Here is an 18250-nt window from a genome sequence, read left to right as displayed (position 1 = left end):
CAGCACAGCATAGCCAAGGGTGAGAAAGGGAAGCCAGAGTAAGGAGTGATGTGAGGGCGAGGAAGGAAAGGATAAGGGGGAGGGTAGCTCATAGTATAGCCCTGTACAGTACAGCATAGACGAGGGAAAGGGCAGATCATAGCATAGTCCTATATAGTATGCCATAGAGGAGTGAAAGGGTAGATTGCAGCATAGCTGTGTATAGCGCAGCATAGCAAGGGCACGGAAAAAGGAAGTGAGAGTGGGGAGGAAGGAAATGAGGAGGGTAAAGCACAGCATATAGCACAGCCATGTGTATTATAGCAAGTAGATGGGAAGGAGAAGTATGAATGAGGAGGAGAGAGAAGAACATGAGAAGAAGGAAGGTAAAGCATAGCATCAACATGTGTGGTACAGTATAGCAAAGGGCAAGAAAGGGAACAAGGCAGGGGGAGGGTAGAGCAAACATAGCTGTGTATAGTACAGAGTGGCAAGCGGGTGGAAAAGAGAGGTGAGCATGAAAAATAAACAGGGAGGGGACAGGATGCCACTGCATTAAAAATGAAGGTTTCTTTTCTCACCATGGATGCCAAGCAGGCCGTACGTTTAGGACGCCAACACGTCTGCCCATAAAACGGGAGTGCTGCTGAAAAGCTCATGAATAACTGCTTTGCACTTTACAGACAGGTTTCACGCTTAGTGCAGCTGCACACATTTTCCCTTAATCCCTGCAGAACCTTTCTTTTTTTCAATATTGAGAACATAGCCGTAGTAGGTATGATGCTTCTCAGTGATCATATTTCCGAATAAATTTCTGAAAAGAACCTCACTTAAATAAAAGCCTAATGAGAGCAATGTTGACTTGTTTAGCAACTTACACAGTTACCTAATAGTTTCCCACACTGAGACATTTTGCTCCAAGTTTTTCGTATGCCATTCAAATCAGCCTGTATGGTGTCTGTATAATTTAACAGAGTATAGATAGAGTACAGGTTCATTCCAATAAATTTTTAAAAATACATTGTAGACAACATATGAAATTGTTGTAATGCACATGAAAGACTGCAATAGCCATGCCAACGTGGCAGGACATTACACTCATGTTTTTGCAAGAATAATTCAACACTTTGTGCAAGAGAAACAAAGCAAGACATCTATGAAATGCATAAAATGTATACTAAAAACAAACATGTTATGTTACTTTAAGGTTGACTGCACTGTTTAAAGACAGTGCATCATAGAAGCAAAAAGCTGAACACCTCGTGAGTCTCAGAAAGCCATCTTATTTTCCGATTCCTGGTTTGGTTCGGGCAGCAAAACGGCCAGTAAGAAACTGCTCAAGAATTAAGCATTCACACTAATGACATACCTGGTCGACAGCTTTGCATAGAGCACAGCCATCGTCTCTTATAAGAGCTTCCGCTGTGTCAAATAATTAAATATAAATGGTAAGCTGAGAAAAAAAATTGCTTTCAAGCCAAGTAGACCACACAACATAAACTTTCACCGGGATGCCAACTTGCACAGCAGCAGCCTGTTACAATATAACTCTCGAGTGAGCCAGCGTTCCTCAGCTCCCATATCGCTAGCATGTTAATGAAAATATCCAATTATCAATTAAGTGCTTGCCCAAACCATATCAATGTTTACCAGCTTGTTTATGAACACACAAAGACTAACCCAGATAACACGAACTATGACCTAAAATCAGGTGTCATGGCCCCTTTATGTGGACGTTTGCTTTGTCCTGATCAGTGTACAAGGTTTATGATGCACGAAATGGGCTGGAAGCCAAACGCACCTCTGAATAGATGCACGGTGCTGATAAGTGTAAATTTCCTTGTTTCCACGCCAGGTCTCGATATGCATTTTCCTTGCACCCATCGGCATAGTAGTGTGCCCTGTCGACGGCACGCAGCGCGCTCTCGACGTCTGGACTGCGGATGTAGTCTGCCTCGACCAGATGGTCCACGAGTTCATCGTTGTCTTCGCCAGCACTGACGGCGCCACCCATTGCCTGCAGTGTCGGTTAAGAAAATGACGAGGTCCAACAAAACTGTTTGGGCGACTTGGTTCATACTTGATACGAAACAAACGAGAGCTAAGAGACAGAGACATAAACGAGAAGCAGACAGGTCAGGTGCACACAGGATGAGGCCCTAAGCTTACTGCGTCTTCGGGCCCTATTATACTCGTTTCACACGTTGTAAGCGTACGAGCGTGCAGCATCTCCAAGGCCATCCGTCTCACTTGGCGAGCTGCCCAACAAATAGAAGTGCCTGACCGGTGTTTCTCCTTTTCCGCAGCTTCATCTGGCTGCACAGTATATGATACTGCGCAGTCAGATACTGACATTGCACAGTATACGGGCTGCACTGACTATGAGCAGCCCATATACTGTGCAATACCAGTGCACTTTAACCCATCGGCCTCCACGACCAGTGATCTGTCGGACGGGTTGGTGAGACCAAAAGTGCTTTGACCGGCGAGTCAATGGCTGCCTAGAACATGTTTATTTTTGACATTGTTTCATAGATGACGGCAAAGTATGTTGTGTTTGCCTTTTTCTTGGTATATTATCTGCTAAATGGACATAGATGTCCATGTTTTTTAGCTGTTCGTAAGTGTGCTTGCTTTCCTTTAGGGGCGAAGGGTGCACTATCGCAGCTTCTTCCAAACATGGCTACGCTAAAGAAACATTTGAGAAACCCGCCAGTCGTGCCCTCACCAATGCGCCTACAAGCTGCCAAATGGGCTCATTTTCCGTCTCAGATCCTGGCAAACAAGTTTAAGCAAAATCCATCAAGCCTTTGCTTAGTTTGTGAGGCACAGGACAAAAAGCCCGAGAGTTGATGGGAGTGCGAAAATGTGACGTTGCTTGTCACATGCCTGAAAGAACGTCACATGCCAGTGAGCCTTAAACTTTTTCACACAAAAATCATACGGAAGCACCTGATGCCGTCACGCATTCTTAAGTGAATAAAACAAAGTTAGTCTTTCTATGACGTTTGTCGCGCGGATTTATTGCAATTTAGGTGCACGAAACCATGCCCCCCCCCCCCCCCCCCCCCACAGCACAAAACTTTTTTGGCGGAATACCAGGGGAGAACAGCCATGGAGTGTGCAGATGCCAATGGATTAAGGAACACCAGATGGTTGAAATTTCTGAAGCCCTCAACTATGGCATGCCTCATAGACATATCATAGTTTTGGTATACAAAAACCTCAGATATTTAAAGACTATATTCTTTCTTAGGATACTTCTACGCAAAACTTTTGGCCTTTCTATCTGTCGGTGCCTGTCCAACAATTCAGCCACCTGGTGCAAGTTTAAGTCCGTGCTCAAAGCCCACCCACCTTGGTCTGGTGGCTGCATTCATACTTGTGCACAGTGACAATCAAAAAGTAAATATTAAGCATACTTGAGGAGCAACATCAATACACAAGTGTTAGGCAATGTGTCTTTTTATTAAGAAAATGCATAGAATTCTAACGATTTATTACGCTGTGCTGACAATGCAACACTATAAACAAAAAAGTGTGTGTTTGCTATGCTTTGCTTAAAAATTCAGGGGCTTAAACTAAAACGACCCGATTCTGCCACCTACCAGTGGCTCTGCCTTCTAAAAAAGCTTTAGTTTATTCGGATTACTGCCAGATCCCAAGTAACCTTGGACATCCACTGGCTGTCCATTCTGAATACAAATGTCCGGCCGAATAAATTTCCAACACGGATAGCCAATGAATGTACTATGAAAATTGATGTCCCCTGTGACTGTTTTCTAAACTACTGAACTGGATGTCCAACCGGACATTAAGTTTTGAACGTTGATTGGCTGTCGATATAAAAACATGCCAAGGATATGTGCATTTGCTCATCAATTATTACGAAATTAGAACAAAGTGAAAATATATATAGATCTGCGAAATCCTGGGTGACAATCTCATAAAATTCCATTAAAAAGGCTTCTATAAATTTCATTGAAGTTTCGGCACACGCATTTGATCCCAGGATGCCAAAAAATTTTGCTTCCCGATGCAAAACAATCTGGCTGATTCAATATGTGTATTGTATGTCATAAGAAATAATGTATTTAGTGTTAATATTATTTCATGTGAACTGACAAAAATGTGGATCAAGCGTCATAGCAGTCATCATGTAGGCAAACTTTCATGCACCAGCCTCAACACTTCGCAACAAGTGGTGTCACGCAGTTGCTCAGATTCCTCAAACGTACACGTCATGCTAGCCGTGCCCCTCTGGATGTGTTGAGAGAAAACACGCACCATAGTGCCTATTGTCCCGAAACCTGCTTGACCAGCAGCGTGCACTGAGGATTTTTTTAGAATTCATTTGCAGCAGAAAAGCTCCCGCGAAAAAAAGACGGGCCTCCGAGTAGGTTGTGAGTATATATATATATATATATATATATAAGTGCAAATTTGTTACTTTTGTACATCTGATGTACTGTACGTTCGATAGATGTACAATCGGACGTACTATGTACATTCCTGGACATTTGATGGATGTCCCTTCCTTCGCCTACCGAATATCCGTGGTTACTTGGGATGGTGCCAAATCTCACGCAGCACTTCCTAACAAAAAAAAAAGATTATTGTCTTTTGATGTCCTTTGCAGTGAATCATGAGGATACGCGGCCAATTTTTATATAAAATATGTCTCTCTTTTAATTTGTGTTAACTAATGCTTACCACCTGAAAGGCATGCAGCTGGCATACACCTGTGAAGTTAGTTGCGTATCCCTTAGCCGTCCCATGTTGACTGTTCGGGAAACGTGAACCCTCCTCATTTAGGAAGAGAATGGCCACTTGCGTGCAATGACCGAGTAAAGGAACAGAAGCAGTGAGCATGATGAGCAGGCCACCTCTCCACACTACGCACACTATTGGCTACCACTAAGCTTTCTTTACGAAGCTCTTGTCGTAGAAAGCTTCATGTACTTCCCTTATCTGTTCATTTATATGTATGCTTACCCTTCAATAAACTTCAAACTTCCCCATACGGTGATTTGCAGCTACTGCGGCACAACCAAGCAATGTTTTTGACAGGTACCTGGTAAAGAACCCTTTCACTAAAAATGTCAAGGAATCTGTTGAGAAAATATTTTTACGAGCAAAGCTTTGAAGCTCAAGGTGAAACTTTGGATGTCCGTAAAAAATCTTCCGTGCCGTTGCTTGTCAAGAACCGAGCCACGGCTGCGCACCACCAGAGTTGAACCTCGCCTAGCCGCACATGCGCCAAGGAGCAGCCGCCGCCAAGCCACGCCTACAGGCAGAGGCACTCCGCGCAACCACTGCCCCACGTTTGCCCAGCGGAGAGTGAGCGGGCTGTAAGTGTCGAAAGGTCCGTGCTTCTACCGGGAATGCCACAGCCAGGTTTGCATGTAAATTTCTGGCACTGGAGTTTGTGATGGACTGCAGTTCGACTTTACTCTGCCTACGCCAAGGAAAGACCTAGTATCAGTCGAGAAGGTTCCATTAAGCCTTTTAAGAAAGACCAGCTTTGCCGTTTTTCAAGCTTTACATTGGTAGCAAGAAGTTCCTTGTTTTTCGTAGAATTCCTCGACAGTTGTGCATCTAATGATGCACTCCTCTTCATCCCACAGTTTAATCTGACCTTGATTATCTCTCAACATTTAAGATCAACATAGAAAGCCAAAGGCAAATGGACACCAAATATACTTGACAAACTCAGACGTAAGTGGCAGGAAAACAGCTAACGGCAATAGTCGTACATGATACTATGGTGCAAAACAACCAAGTATCTGAAATAAGTTGGGTCCCCAAGTTAATGCTGCATGAGTGGAGTATGCTCATTCAGCAACAATACAGCCATGGATTTGACATACGCTAACTATAAAAAAAAATGGCAGGCAGAAATGCTAACTTGATGTTTCCACATTGACCTGTCATGATTTATAATATACCATTTTTTTGTTGCATCATTCAATAATAATAATAATAATAATAATAATAATAATAATAATAATAACATAGCGGAGGGCTCTGGATATTTGGGCAACCTGGTGTTTGTTCTTTAACAAGCACTGACATTGCACACTTCACACAAGCCTCCAGCATTTCACTTCCATTTGCTGCATCATTTAGTCTATAGCGTATTGTCTATGCGTCAAGCAATATCCCATAGCTGCTGTAAAGAAAAAAAGCCAAATATCTTGCCCATAGCGTGTTTTGAAATATTTTCCAGCACTAATGAGACCTGTCAACATTTCCTCCGGCTAAAGAGCATGGCTGATATGTCCTCTAACATCCCCCCCCCCCCCCCACACACACACACACTTTTTCTTTGTTTGGTCAACGAAGATAGCAACATTAAATAACAACCACGTTTAAGTCGCAGTAGAAAATCTATTGTGCTAATCCCGAGACACGGCCCCACGAAAATTATGATCTCCTGATCTGTTCATGCACACACCCACCTAAATAAATAAAAACTACTGCGTAGGGCACAAAAACCACAACAGAATAAAACTTTGAACTCAAGGCTACGTGTTCTACAGATATAGATTATCAAGCTCTTTCGCAAATATTGTGTCTCGTCAACCTTTGTCCCCGATAAGGTTCCCACACATAAGATGATTGATAAGTGTACACTTATCATTCACTGTAGCATGTAACAACTCATTCACTAGTGTTACAACTTTCAGCGCACCAGCAATTAGTCTCTATTATGAAGCGCACCTGGTGATAATACTTAAAGGCAGCACTAATTTCACGTACGCTTTCTTTACCAGTATATCAAACAGCAAACATAATACTAACAAAATACCACTACTTTTTTGCGGATTTAGTCGACCGGAACGCGCATTACACCTGCACATACACAAAAATATACGGCACGGTGGATACGTACGGGGCAGCTGAGAAGAAATCGATGGAAGAAACTGTCCATATCGGACTGAAACGCAGTATTTAGAAAAGGCCTTGACACTGCGCAGAGATGGCATGCAATGGTACAGGGCAATTTCGCAGATAATCGGCACCGAAGACGCGAGGCGCAAAGTTTAAATCTAACCAAAGACTCACTGCGCATTTCAACGACGCCTCCACCAGAGAGAGAGACGCACATGATACAGCGCGATGCAACCAGCTGCAAGGCACGGGGCTGTAACAATGAGCATAATAAAGAAAAGCTTGAGCACCATAAGCCAATGCGTACGGTTTCGTTGGAGCAGGCCGGATTTACGGCCGCGAATACACTGGTTGATTGAATTTAGACGCTGCTGCGCGTTTACCTAACTGCGCGTCCTGCCACGAGAGTCGACGTTAAGGAAAAGAACGCAAACAAGAAAAGACGACAGGGCGAAAAAAAAAAAAAAAAGATAAACACAGCGGCGAGGGCTTCACGGGTTGTTCCTTAGGCCTCAACAACAGCGAAGGAATGACCGATGCGAGCGCACGCAGGTTTTACAACTTGCCCGAAAGTTGCGTCGGTCGCTGTTGCTAAGGCGCTTCAACTGACGACTAGCAGTGGCACGTCGATGCACAGTTGTCAGTTCTCAGAAGCCTCCATCGCGCCGGAGAAATCGCGATGGCATGTCGGGTCTCCTTCCCCTTCCTCTCCAAGGCTCTCGCTAAGCTGAGCTGAACCGCGGTCGGGTGGTGCAGTCAGCTGGAGACAGGTACGTATCGAACGTGGGTCGCGGAAAAACAAACAGTGGGACCGTATTGTCACCGGTTCGGCAGTCTTTTTCACGCACGCCTCGTCTCTACTCGCTCAAAGCTTTGATTTAGAAAGGCGTTTCGACAGCGCCAATAGGTATAACGGCGCAAGTGACTTTACACGACTGTAAACTAGCTCGGTATCTCTGGTATCTCTCGCTTCCGAAACAAACAAAACACAAGGACTGTAAGATGGCGGCTTCCAAATGAAAAGCGAAAGCGGTACAACCGAACATAATTCACGACGCACAAAACAAAAAGCTTACAAAAAGCTCATAACTAAACGTTTGGATTAGTACCACGTGCCTGACAACAAATGACAATTACGTTCACCGCACTTTAATTGCTTTGACATTCGCTCGCAGCACGACTGGCAGCCCCTCAATGCCAATGCATGCCGGCTATGTTGTTAGGCATAAGCCAACAATATCCTAGCCAAGATCGGTTGATTTATACACGTTCATCTGCATGGCTTGCATCGATGAACACCCATATGTAGGTGAAATCATGCCGTGAAGCGTGATTTACCCAACGACACCCAGTTCTCAGTTTGTTGTCGCCCTTCGTTTAACATCTCATACCGGGGTTCTCGGACCGTTTGTGAAACTTTCTGGGCAATAATATTGCTTTGATCGGTGAGACGAGAACAATCCAGCCGGCGCTCTTGGGAAGTGCTTGGTGAGACTTCCACAGAACACAGCTGCACAGCGTTCCCGGCTCGTACGGGCTTTGCCACAACTGCTCGGCATGGACGCCGAAGCGGAGGCCCGGCTCACGCTTACGGGGCTGGTGCGGTTAGTCCGCGAAGAGCAGTGGCAGCAGGCGCAGGAATTGTTGGACCTCGTGCGGGCCCGCGGCAAGAACCTCGCTCCCTTGTCGCCCAGTGCAAACGTTGTGCGCCGTGTGCTGCGACTTATACGCGACGAGTACGCCAGTGCCATCCTAGGTCACCAGGTAATAATAGTGATGATATCTGGGGTTTCGCGTCGCGGAAGTACAGTATAATTACGAGAGACGCCGTGACTCCGGACATTTCGACCGTCTAGCAATTCACCACCTCGGCCTAGATCGAACCCGGTTCTTTCGGGTCAGCATCCGAGCACCATAACCACTGCGGCTAAACGACTGTTTTACCTAATGTTTAAGACACCGGCGTCGCATGATTAGCTCCCTTGCGTTGATGATGTGTTGAATTCTAGATTAGCTGTACTGACTGTTCAGGGATACGGCAGTTGGGATTGTTGGTCCGCCAGGCAACGTTTTTGGCTGAAAATTGGTATACCGTAATGCATAGGCATTGGCACTGTTTCGCCTTGGGAAGTGCTAACCTGTGTTGCATCTTGGCTGAGGCAGCAGCTGGGAGATCACTGTTGTGGCTTAAAGGAGGCAAGTGCCCATTTTGCAACCCCTTGCGAATGCTCGTGCCGTAATGGCCTGATCACTCCCAAGTTACACTTCAGAATCCAGTTTACGCTTGTGTCGTACTTGGTTGATCGGCCTTTCAAGGACATTCCACTGCACAGCCGCGTCATAAGTGAATGGGCAAACCAGGGCTTTTGTGCTTAAAAGTTCACGAAAAATGTGACAGCAGAATCTGCGCTTCATAAACCACGAATTGAGATCACGCTGGATGGAGCTTGTGGGCATCGAAGTATTGCCGAGTTATCACAGGTCGTGTCACTGAGTTCTTCCTTTCTAAACGAAGTGTGGCCGTTTTCTTAATTCTTTCCTTGTACTTACACCATTGTAAAGACAAAAAGCCTACTTATCTGGCAATTATGCAATGTGCATTTCTGGTTTCCTTTAGCACATATACTTGTATCAAACTGCGTTACAAGCTACATGCTAACGGAGCCTTCTTGAGCTTCGTTATAAGTGATGTGTATTTCAGAGAGTCTATAATCGTGCCAACCCTTCATATGCTTATAAGTAAGCACAGTACTGTGTTTTTGCTTGTAACAAGCAGTGCTTTGAAGCCTTGAGAGATTTCACTGAGTGCTTGCATTTGTGGCTGAAAGTTTCCACATCATCTGAACGAGAGGTGTGGGTGCGTATTATAAATTCAATGTAATGTTTAGACTCTTAGTTCTATGCTACAAAACATGATGTACTAATTATGGGGAATGTGACAGAAGTGTCTCTTTTGTTGACCGTTAATTAAAGGCTATGTCACGATTCTGCAACTAGCCGCCATCATGCACCGCTCAGACTCGAGACCAAACATAGTACTGTTTTGCATACTCGAGGCATTGAAAGGCACGCGCAGCCGTAAGGCCACATTTTACAATATTCGCTACGTGGTAAAGATTGTTGTAGCATAATACTGCCTGCTAAATATTAAGTGGAGTAGTAACAGTTTAGATTTTTCATTATTGAAAGAAAGTTTAAGCAGGCAGACATGAACACAAGTGAAAACAAACGAACAACACAAATGCCATTTGCCTTCATCCATGCACTTGTCTGCTTGCTCAGCAATCTAATTAGTCTAATTAGACATATTATAAATGATGATGTAACAATTGTGCAGAAGGTGTCACAGATGTTTCTCTTATCAAGCACTGAATGAAAGGAGCTTTGCAGTTTTGCGACCAGCGAAGAGTGAAAATAAAATCCTTGTGATGCAACCCGCAGGTTGAAGCAGACAGGGACTCGTTGCAAAAGCTGCTGTTGGCTCGTGACGAATCGGTGAGTGATTACACGCGGCCACTTCCCGGTCTGCGCGAACAGCTGCTCGATAGCCTCGACGAGCTCGAACGCGAGCTGCGACACAGCGCGGAGAACGTGGCTGCCCAGGGCCCCGAGCACATCCAGTCCGGAGACCTGCTCCTTACCCAAGGAAGGTCGCGCACCGTTGAGGCTTTTCTCAAAAGGGCTGCCCAGAACCAGCGCACATTTCAGGTACGGATGATGGCACAAACCAAAGTGTTAAAAGAAAATAAAGTTACCCCAGTTCCACCCATTGTCAAATCAACAGAGACATCGATCTCCTGTATTTCCCTTGTGATTTTCAGGTGTTTTGTGAGTTTGTGTGGGTGTATTGATTACATTATTTGTAGAGTAGGCACGCACAAAAAGGATATGTGACAGCCCCTGCTACAGTGACCTTACGCTATAAGCACACTCAAGCCACCCTTTCTTGACTCTCTCTGCAGCTTCTGTTTAGTCCTCAACTGAGGCAGCTATGCCATCTATTAAGGCATCTGAGAACTGGAGACAGCAGAGAGCGACATGGACACTCATCTGTTGTTAGGCCTAGCCTTGAAACAACAAACGCTTGCGTTCACCTTATTGTGAGCACATTTTCACGCCGAGTATGTGTGGTGGTTTTTCCGATTGTCATTTCTTGTGCTGTTTTCCACCATGATACATTAACATGCCCAGCAAGACACCTTTCTCAAGTCCAGCTGTTGAGCAGTGAGCTAGAAAGGAAACTGAATAAAGCTCCTCAGCCTACAAAAAAAATCTTTCGGGTTTAGGACTGTTGCTTTTCCAGTTTTAGCGTGTTGCAGTGCTAAAGTGGATTCACCAACAACTCAAATCTCACAGACGAGTCTTGCAAACCGGTTTCGTGAAACTGACATTGCGAATTAAGGTTTGTGAAAAGTAAACATTATCACCCACCCTTTCAGGGGCTTCTGGGGAACTGATTTTCATGTGAAGTGAAATTCAGTTCACAGAAGTGCTTCACCATAACCAATTCAGTGCTGTTGTCCATGCCAGTAATGACCAGGGTGACATAACACACAGACACGGTGTTTAAGTTGTCTTTCTCTTTAATACATTAACTCATGCTCAGGACGTAATTTACACATCACTGTCATGAAGGCACAACTGCCCATGTCCTAAAGGTTTGTGTAATTAATAACATACGATGTAGTTTCTTGTCTTCCATCACTTAAGCAAAGCGTCAAGATGATTGCTCACTTTTCACTGAAGATCTTTGCCGGTGCACAAGCCTCGCTGCCAATGTCGTGTTGCTGGAGATCTTCGCAGAAGCACATTCACTTAACACTGCTGCTTGCAGTCGAGAGCATTTGGCCAGCTCCTCTGCTTCAATAAAACTTTCGCTTTCACTTACAACCCCAGTCATGCTCGACATCTATAGCCATTGTACAGTGAAACTTCGATGCAACGAATACAGATATAATGAGTTATAATTTATAATGGAGCAAATGAAAAATATTTTTGTCAGTAACACGGTGTACAGTAGATACATCTGTAAGGATTTTTTAGACAGTAGATTCTGGGTGAATGGCAACCTCTTAAATGGAAATGCTCCCTAAATGAAATAGCCACCTCTAATATGATTGGTTTTGCACTTCAATTCTGCACCCCTGTTCATCTCTCACTCCTGTTGGAACATATCTTCTTGGTTCCTTCAGGTTCTCTTTAGCAAGAGTACAAAGCCACGTCTGTGTACACTTTTGCGAGTTTTCAAGTATCGTGTGTCCAACACCAACAGGTTCTGGTGGCAGAGGGGGGACCGCGCTGCGAAGGCGTCCAGCTCGCAGAGTCCTTGGCACGTGTGGGCATCGCGACCACCCTGGTTCCCGACTCAGCCATCTTGGCTCTGATGCCTCGGGTGAGCAAGGTGATCCTTGGTACGGACTGTGTCCTGGCGGATGGTGGCCTTCAGGTGAGCTGATTCGAGAACGACTGTGTCGGGGCTGGGCCGGCCTTTGTTACTGTCGTGCGTATGCGTTGTCAGCTATGTAACTTACACTTTCGGAATCACGCACTCCCGAATTCTTGAAAGGAAACATCAGCTTGGGGCAACGCTGCTTTTCTACTTCACAAACAGGGTGATTCAAATAAAACAGTCTGAAATAATTAAAGATGTATGAAGTTTATAATTAGTTTCACATGCATGCATGAAAAGACTTGTGATTTTTTTTTTGCTGAAGTAGCGTTGCCTCTCAGGGATAAATGTAGCTATTATAAATATTTAATCCAGTTACAAGGAGTTGCCCTTCACTCTCGCACCCTTCGAGAAGAGAGTGAAAGTGCTTGTAATTTAGATGTGACCGGGAATGTTTTGAGGAGTTTCTCGCAAAATGTAGCCCTATTTCATTTCAGCGCTTCTGTGTAATTATCAGTACTGCGAGTTTCTGATTACAATACATAAACGTCACCATTTCAGCTCTTTTGAATGGGTACAAAATGTGATTTATGAGAAATTATTTCTATCAAGTAATCAAGGGACATTATTGATGTATACGAATGACTGCATCATCCTAGATATGGCATTAAACTTTTCTTCAAAGAAAGTTTAGGAATGACCATTGGAGCAGCATATCTTCTTTTGAGAGGTGGCCTTTTAAATGACGGGATTCCCATGCTGGGAAGCGTGTCTAAAAGTGTAGTATGGCACCTCTGTACTGTAGTATGGTCCGCTCTTAACACAAATAAAGGCAATGTTGCCCATCGCTTACTGCAATATTGTAGAACTGGGGCATTGTATGAACATCATCGTTGGCGAGACGGGGAGGTCACATAGCAGTCAGACTTGACTGAAAAAATTGCATTATTAAGACACACATTGCCTATGAACAAAAGAAAGCAATTTACAAGTTTGACGTGCTTGTTGCACATTCTCAATAAATGTGTGTTAAGAACACAAAGAACCATATTACGCTATATACGTAAATGCATTGTGACATTTATCGCAGCTGCCATGCTTTTTTTGCTTCAAATAGTGTTAGCATTATTTAATTGAATTAAATATTGCATTATTTCCCAATTAGCTTTCCCGTCACTATCTCGAGATTCCATTTTATTTATTTATTATTAAAAGCCTAAAAGGCATTACACTGAGGTGTGGCACTGCAACGAATGGCACAAGATAACACTTCCAAGCACACAGTGAAACGAAACAAGATGGTTCTCTCCAGAAAAAAGATATGTATTGCTTCTGAACAGCAGTGTGAGATGATGATAGAAAGTGTAAAATGTGTAACCGCAAAAGTATCTCTCTTTCTTTCATCGCAACAAAAGTGGCTGCGCTGCCTAAGCCATAGCTGTGGCCACGCGTGTTATGTTTTCTGTTCTCCCTATGCCTTACCAGCATACCAGCTGAAAGATAACAACTCGGCGAGTAACAAAGCAACTGTAAAATAAGTCGAGGACTGCGCATGAAAAATTATAGAAGTAACATAAAGATATTAGAAAATGGAAGAATCTGAGTCAGAGAACAAACAGGTGTTGCACACCTTCTATTTGACTGCGAGCGAAAGAAATGGACCTGGGCTGGCCAGGTAATCTGTTGGACTGACTAGTGGTGGACTGTAAGAGCAATAGAATGGTTCTGAGGGCATGGGGAAATGCAGTCGAGGAAGGCGGAGAGTTGGATACAATGACGAATTTAAAGGGACACTAAAGAGTAAACGATATTTCTCGTATTAGTAAACTCCCATTTCACAATGCCAAAAACAATATTCCTGCTGCAAAAAAATGCTCGGTGAGTGAGAAAATGTGCGGAAAGAAGAAGCTGGCGGCAGCACCACCTTGAAGTTCCCACTTGAGGCGTCGCCACGTCGTGTATTTTGGTGGCTCCTATTAAGGTCTACATAATACTTGCTATTTGATAAAAAAAAAATAAAACACGAAGCACATTGTTTCCCAAGGCAAGCTGAGACTTAACACGTCAAGTTTCAGGGTATGCCACTGAGCCAATAGGGATAAAATATGAAGAAAAAAAAAACCACAATATCTATAATGCCAATGTTGGAAATTTCAGCAAGAAATTTAAGAGTGAAACTTTTGAAATTAGTTTTATTGACTGCACTCAAACCTCATTATAACAAAGTTGCTCTTTACTAGAAAATAAGTTCGTAATATCTAAAAATTTGCTGTAATAAGTTATTCCTAGCACTGTATCTATTGCAAAACTATTTTTCACTTACTTCGTTATAGCCGATATTTCGTTTTATCCGTGTTCGTTATATTGAGGTTTGATTGTAATATTGATCCTACCATAGTAAAATCAATGACACGAGTTTGCAGACCATAGCTTCTCAGCCTAAACTAATTTGTTGTTCCACCTCATTGTCCTGTTAAGAAGTTCGTCAGGACCACCTCATTGTTTTGTTAAGAAGTTCGTCAGGATAAAATGGAATCAGCTCCCACAGGACACAGGATAGGGTAAACTGGAGAACACTGTGAGAGGTCTTTGTCCTGCAGCAGATGTAAATAAGTTGTGATAATGATGATGGTGATGGCGGCGGCGGCGATTCACCGCACCTCGAAGTGCATGGATGCTATGTGGTTGCTGTTGTACGCGACAGGCTCCTTGCGGGAGCCACGCCTTGGCCCTGGCCGCGCGACACTGCGCGGTTCCGCTGCTGGTGTGCGCACCGGGGGCCACGCTGAGTCCGCAGCTGCCCTGCTCGGAGAGCACCTACCAGCAGCTGGGATCCCCGGAGCCCCTCGGCCCGGAGCCTCGCTCTGGAGCGCTCCTGCTCAACCCAGCCTCTGACTGCGTGCCGCCGGACCTCGTCCCACTACTGGTGACGAGCGCCGGTGGACACGCCCCATCGTACGTCTACAGGCTGCTCAGTGAGGTCTACCACCCCGACGACCACGTGTTGACTGCGTCCTGAAAGGAGAAATAAAAGAGCGACGATGCATGTTGAAATAAACATGTGTCCCTGTTTAGAGATGATGAAACATTTTAATTTGTAGGGACTTGTGTCATACAACCTGCTTTCTGTAGTTTTCTGCCACTGTTGACTCAAAAAAATGTGCATGATGTTGCATAACCTCGCCATAACGATTACACTTTAAGAGCCATGCGTCAGTATATCTATTATAATGAGAGTCATCGTGGCTGCCAAGAAAAGTGGGACTGCATTGTTTGTAATCGTTGGATAAAGTGAGACAAAAGAAGGCCTGCATCCTGAAACTGCTGTCAAGAACTGCAATGTCCTCTTTTCCATAGGGCCAATGCCATGCAATTCACCATATCATCAATCTGTGTATGGTCGGATGCCTACAGCTGAATACATGTTTGGCAATTTATTGCTATAGCAATTTTCAGGGCGCTCCAGGCTAACTATAGTTGCTGTGACGTTCTGTGTAAAGTCCGGCTGCTATGAGATCCTATCTTGCTCTGCATATCGGACAGATGCAAGCACAGGAGTGAAGCCTTTGGGGTGTAAAGATAACATAATAATTTGGAGGTGAAAAGCAGGGCGTGCTGCACAGCGGAGTGAAGAAGAATGCCAGAGTAATAGTGGCACCTACCCCCCTCCCCACCTCCCTCCCTCTCTAGACAATATCTCAGCAGCGCCCAAGGGTGAAACTGAAGCCGTGGTTGTATGGTTGTAGCGTTCACATACAATACGGGATGTACTGGGTTTTATTCCCGGTGCCACAGGGCACTTTCCCAGTTTCCTAATGTGAAGCAACTTAGCTTGATGGTCAGTGTTGTGGGAACTCAAGTTTGACAACGTGAATTTTATCGCTCCGCAATGATTACTAGTGACATACCAGTGACCATCTTTCAAAAATGTCGCTATGAACTATTTGCAACTAGGACTTGAATTCGCTCATTAGGCTCAAATGGCTATTTCCTCTGGTTGAAATGCCAATTGTTTTAGTTTCTGTAATTACTGTCGTAAATAACGTTTGTGTGCATCTGAAGATGCCTCCTTTTACAGTAATGATAACGCTGCACGTAACACACAGATGCCACCTTTTCTGTATATTTTAAATAAAATTGGACAGATTTCTTGACACACCCTATATATATTTTACATATATAGAAATGCTGTAGGTCCCCTCAGGGGCCCCTGCAACACTTTTTCAGCATGATCTAAAAGTGCTGCCTTTCGGAAGTCTAGTTTCCCGAGAACTTGTGAGCCAAACGTTACGGCGCCGCATGCGGCATGAAATTTGCAATTTTTGGTTAAGCTTTAAAGCGTCCTGGCCTCTTTATAAACTATGCCATAAATCCATATTCCACAGACATTGACCGATTGCAGCATCGTGGGCTGCGTAGTTACCACGACCACCGCAAGATGCCGCCACGTGCCCGTGCATAAGCCGCGCGATAGAAAAAGAAAAGTGGAAAAGTGCCCAAGGTATTGGCGCGCGCTGTCGAAAGGACGCATCCTCTTGCTCGCGCCACTATTCAAGCCTTATATTTACATGCATAGGCGTACGCACGGCGTTGAGGGGGCGGCAGAATGCCCCCGCCTTAGCCACCTGAAAGGGGGGCGCAAGGTCTGCGTCATATATAGGGGACGCTGCGACGAACTTTCTCCCGCCTCCCCTTCTTAAGGATAAGGGAACGCTGACCACGCTTCATATTTAAGCCAAGGAGGATTAAAAAAATTGCTGGAGTGGAATTGATTGCGAAGAAGTGAAGCCGTTCCTTTGGCAAGATGGCGGCCATATTACTAGGGGCGTAACAAATTATCACCGTTCAGCGATTAAAAACGAAGCTTTTCCTTCGCACGCCCAACGAGTTTAATGTGCGGAACTTTTTCGGGTCACACAGTGCTCGAAGTGCGTCTTACAGTTAGTTTTCCTTAGTGAGCCTCTAATTGGAGGCAAAGTTCTTTGAAGATTCAGTCATTCATACTCGTTTCTGTGTGTTATTTCGTCGGGAACAACTATCTTTTGATATAGAACTAACGTAGCATTTACATAACATATCAAAGCCACTTAGATCTTTAAGTGGGCACTATCAGAAAAGAGCACGTTTCCGCCATCGTGGCAGTGGTAAAAGGTGGCTTCACTTCTGCCGGCAAGGGATCGCAGGAGCTTCCACTCCAGCAATTTTTTCATTAATCCTCCTCGATTCGAACGAACCTACAAAACCAAACGTACCTGTCCTCGTTTGAGCAGTGGCTACCACCGCGTGCTGAAGTCGTGCATCCTGGCCGACGGCCTCACAGCCAGCGGTTTATCGGACAGCCCCCACAGCGGTCGGCCTCCGCCGCGCTGCGGAGCCGCCACAGCCCCTTGGTCCTGCACGAAGGTATACCAACGCGCTGGCTGATTGGCACAGGGCTGGACGCGCAACAGCACTTACAGCAACGCGGGCATAAACACGTAATATACAGCTGTATGTCGCCGTCAGACGACAAATTGCTGCTTGATAGCTGACATAACTAAATTGAGGATCGGCGTTCGAATCAGATGCGCTTCTCGCCACAGGGCGTCGCCACGTGCCTACACACAGCATCACTAGCGTGCCCGAGAATCTCAATTGAGAAAGGGATCGCAGTTTACGACACACGCTGACGTAGGTTTTCTACAACGCGTCATTCCTGACTGTCTAGATTCCCTGCAGATACGCTCGTTCCCGACAAATTCGATACTTGCGTGGCCATTTCAAGGGGGTGCCCCTCACTCCGCGAAATTAAGAAGGCAATCATCTATCGAGAAGAGATCCTATAGGCAGTCATATGATGAGAGAAGAGCGATACAGAATCAGTTTAGGACGGGATTTCTATATTGCGAACGTGATTTCTTACGTACGCACTGGGCACGCAGTTTCTTACTAGCTTATTCCTAAATCAAGCATGTGTTGCCATGTTTCAGGCGAGTGTTACTTCGTCAA

General features: G+C 44.8%; 3 protein-coding genes across 4 annotated transcripts in view; 1 reads left to right on the top strand and 2 right to left on the bottom strand.

The window, feature by feature from the left end:
* LOC119163299 (protein-L-isoaspartate O-methyltransferase domain-containing protein 1-like) overlaps positions 1-7237 on the bottom strand; it is a 31695-nt gene extending 24458 nt beyond the window's left edge. Inside the window, exons 1-3 of one of the 2 annotated variants that reach the window (XM_075873711.1) lie at positions 7048-7237; positions 6875-6951; positions 1781-1996 (exon numbers count right to left, since the gene is read on the bottom strand). In XM_075873711.1, the coding sequence (XP_075729826.1) occupies positions 1781-1996; positions 6875-6951; positions 7048-7090 (336 nt within the window). In that variant the 5' untranslated portion in view covers positions 7091-7237. The remainder of the gene's footprint in view (positions 1-1780; positions 1997-6874; positions 6952-7047) is intronic. The other variant, XM_037415263.2, reaches the window with a different exon arrangement.
* Positions 7238-8123: 886 nt separating this feature from the next.
* On the top strand, positions 8124-15320 carry eIF2Bbeta (eukaryotic translation initiation factor 2B subunit beta). Its single transcript, XM_037415264.2, has 4 exons — positions 8124-8637; positions 10315-10581; positions 12146-12319; positions 14967-15320. Exons 1-4 carry the CDS (start codon positions 8431-8433, stop codon positions 15279-15281), a joined length of 963 nt encoding a protein of 320 aa, XP_037271161.2. The 5' UTR covers positions 8124-8430; the 3' UTR covers positions 15282-15320.
* Positions 11439-18250, bottom strand: part of LOC119164809 (serine/threonine-protein kinase ICK) — a 56262-nt gene continuing 49450 nt past the window's right edge. The window contains exons 6-7 of the mRNA XM_075873712.1: positions 17515-17655; positions 11439-15277 (exon numbers count right to left, since the gene is read on the bottom strand). Coding sequence (XP_075729827.1) covers positions 17536-17655 — 120 coding nt within the window. The 3' untranslated portion in view covers positions 11439-15277; positions 17515-17535. The remainder of the gene's footprint in view (positions 15278-17514; positions 17656-18250) is intronic.

Source organism: Rhipicephalus microplus, chromosome 9 (assembly GCF_043290135.1).
Source record: "Rhipicephalus microplus isolate Deutch F79 chromosome 9, USDA_Rmic, whole genome shotgun sequence".
Taxonomy (NCBI): Eukaryota; Metazoa; Arthropoda; class Arachnida; order Ixodida; family Ixodidae; genus Rhipicephalus; species Rhipicephalus microplus.
This window is presented reverse-complemented; position numbering and strand designations above follow the sequence as displayed.

Excerpts from the sequence above, each read along its gene's own strand:
- eIF2Bbeta (XM_037415264.2), top strand. The coding sequence starts at position 8,431 with ATGGACGCCGAAGCGGAGGCCCGGCTCACGCTTACGGGGCTGGTGCGG. Across the intron at positions 8,638-10,314 it reads GTGCCATCCTAGGTCACCAG|GTTGAAGCAGACAGGGACTC; the intron begins GTAATAATAGTG and ends TGCAACCCGCAG. Across the intron at positions 12,320-14,966 it reads TGGCGGATGGTGGCCTTCAG|GCTCCTTGCGGGAGCCACGC; the intron begins GTGAGCTGATTC and ends TGTACGCGACAG.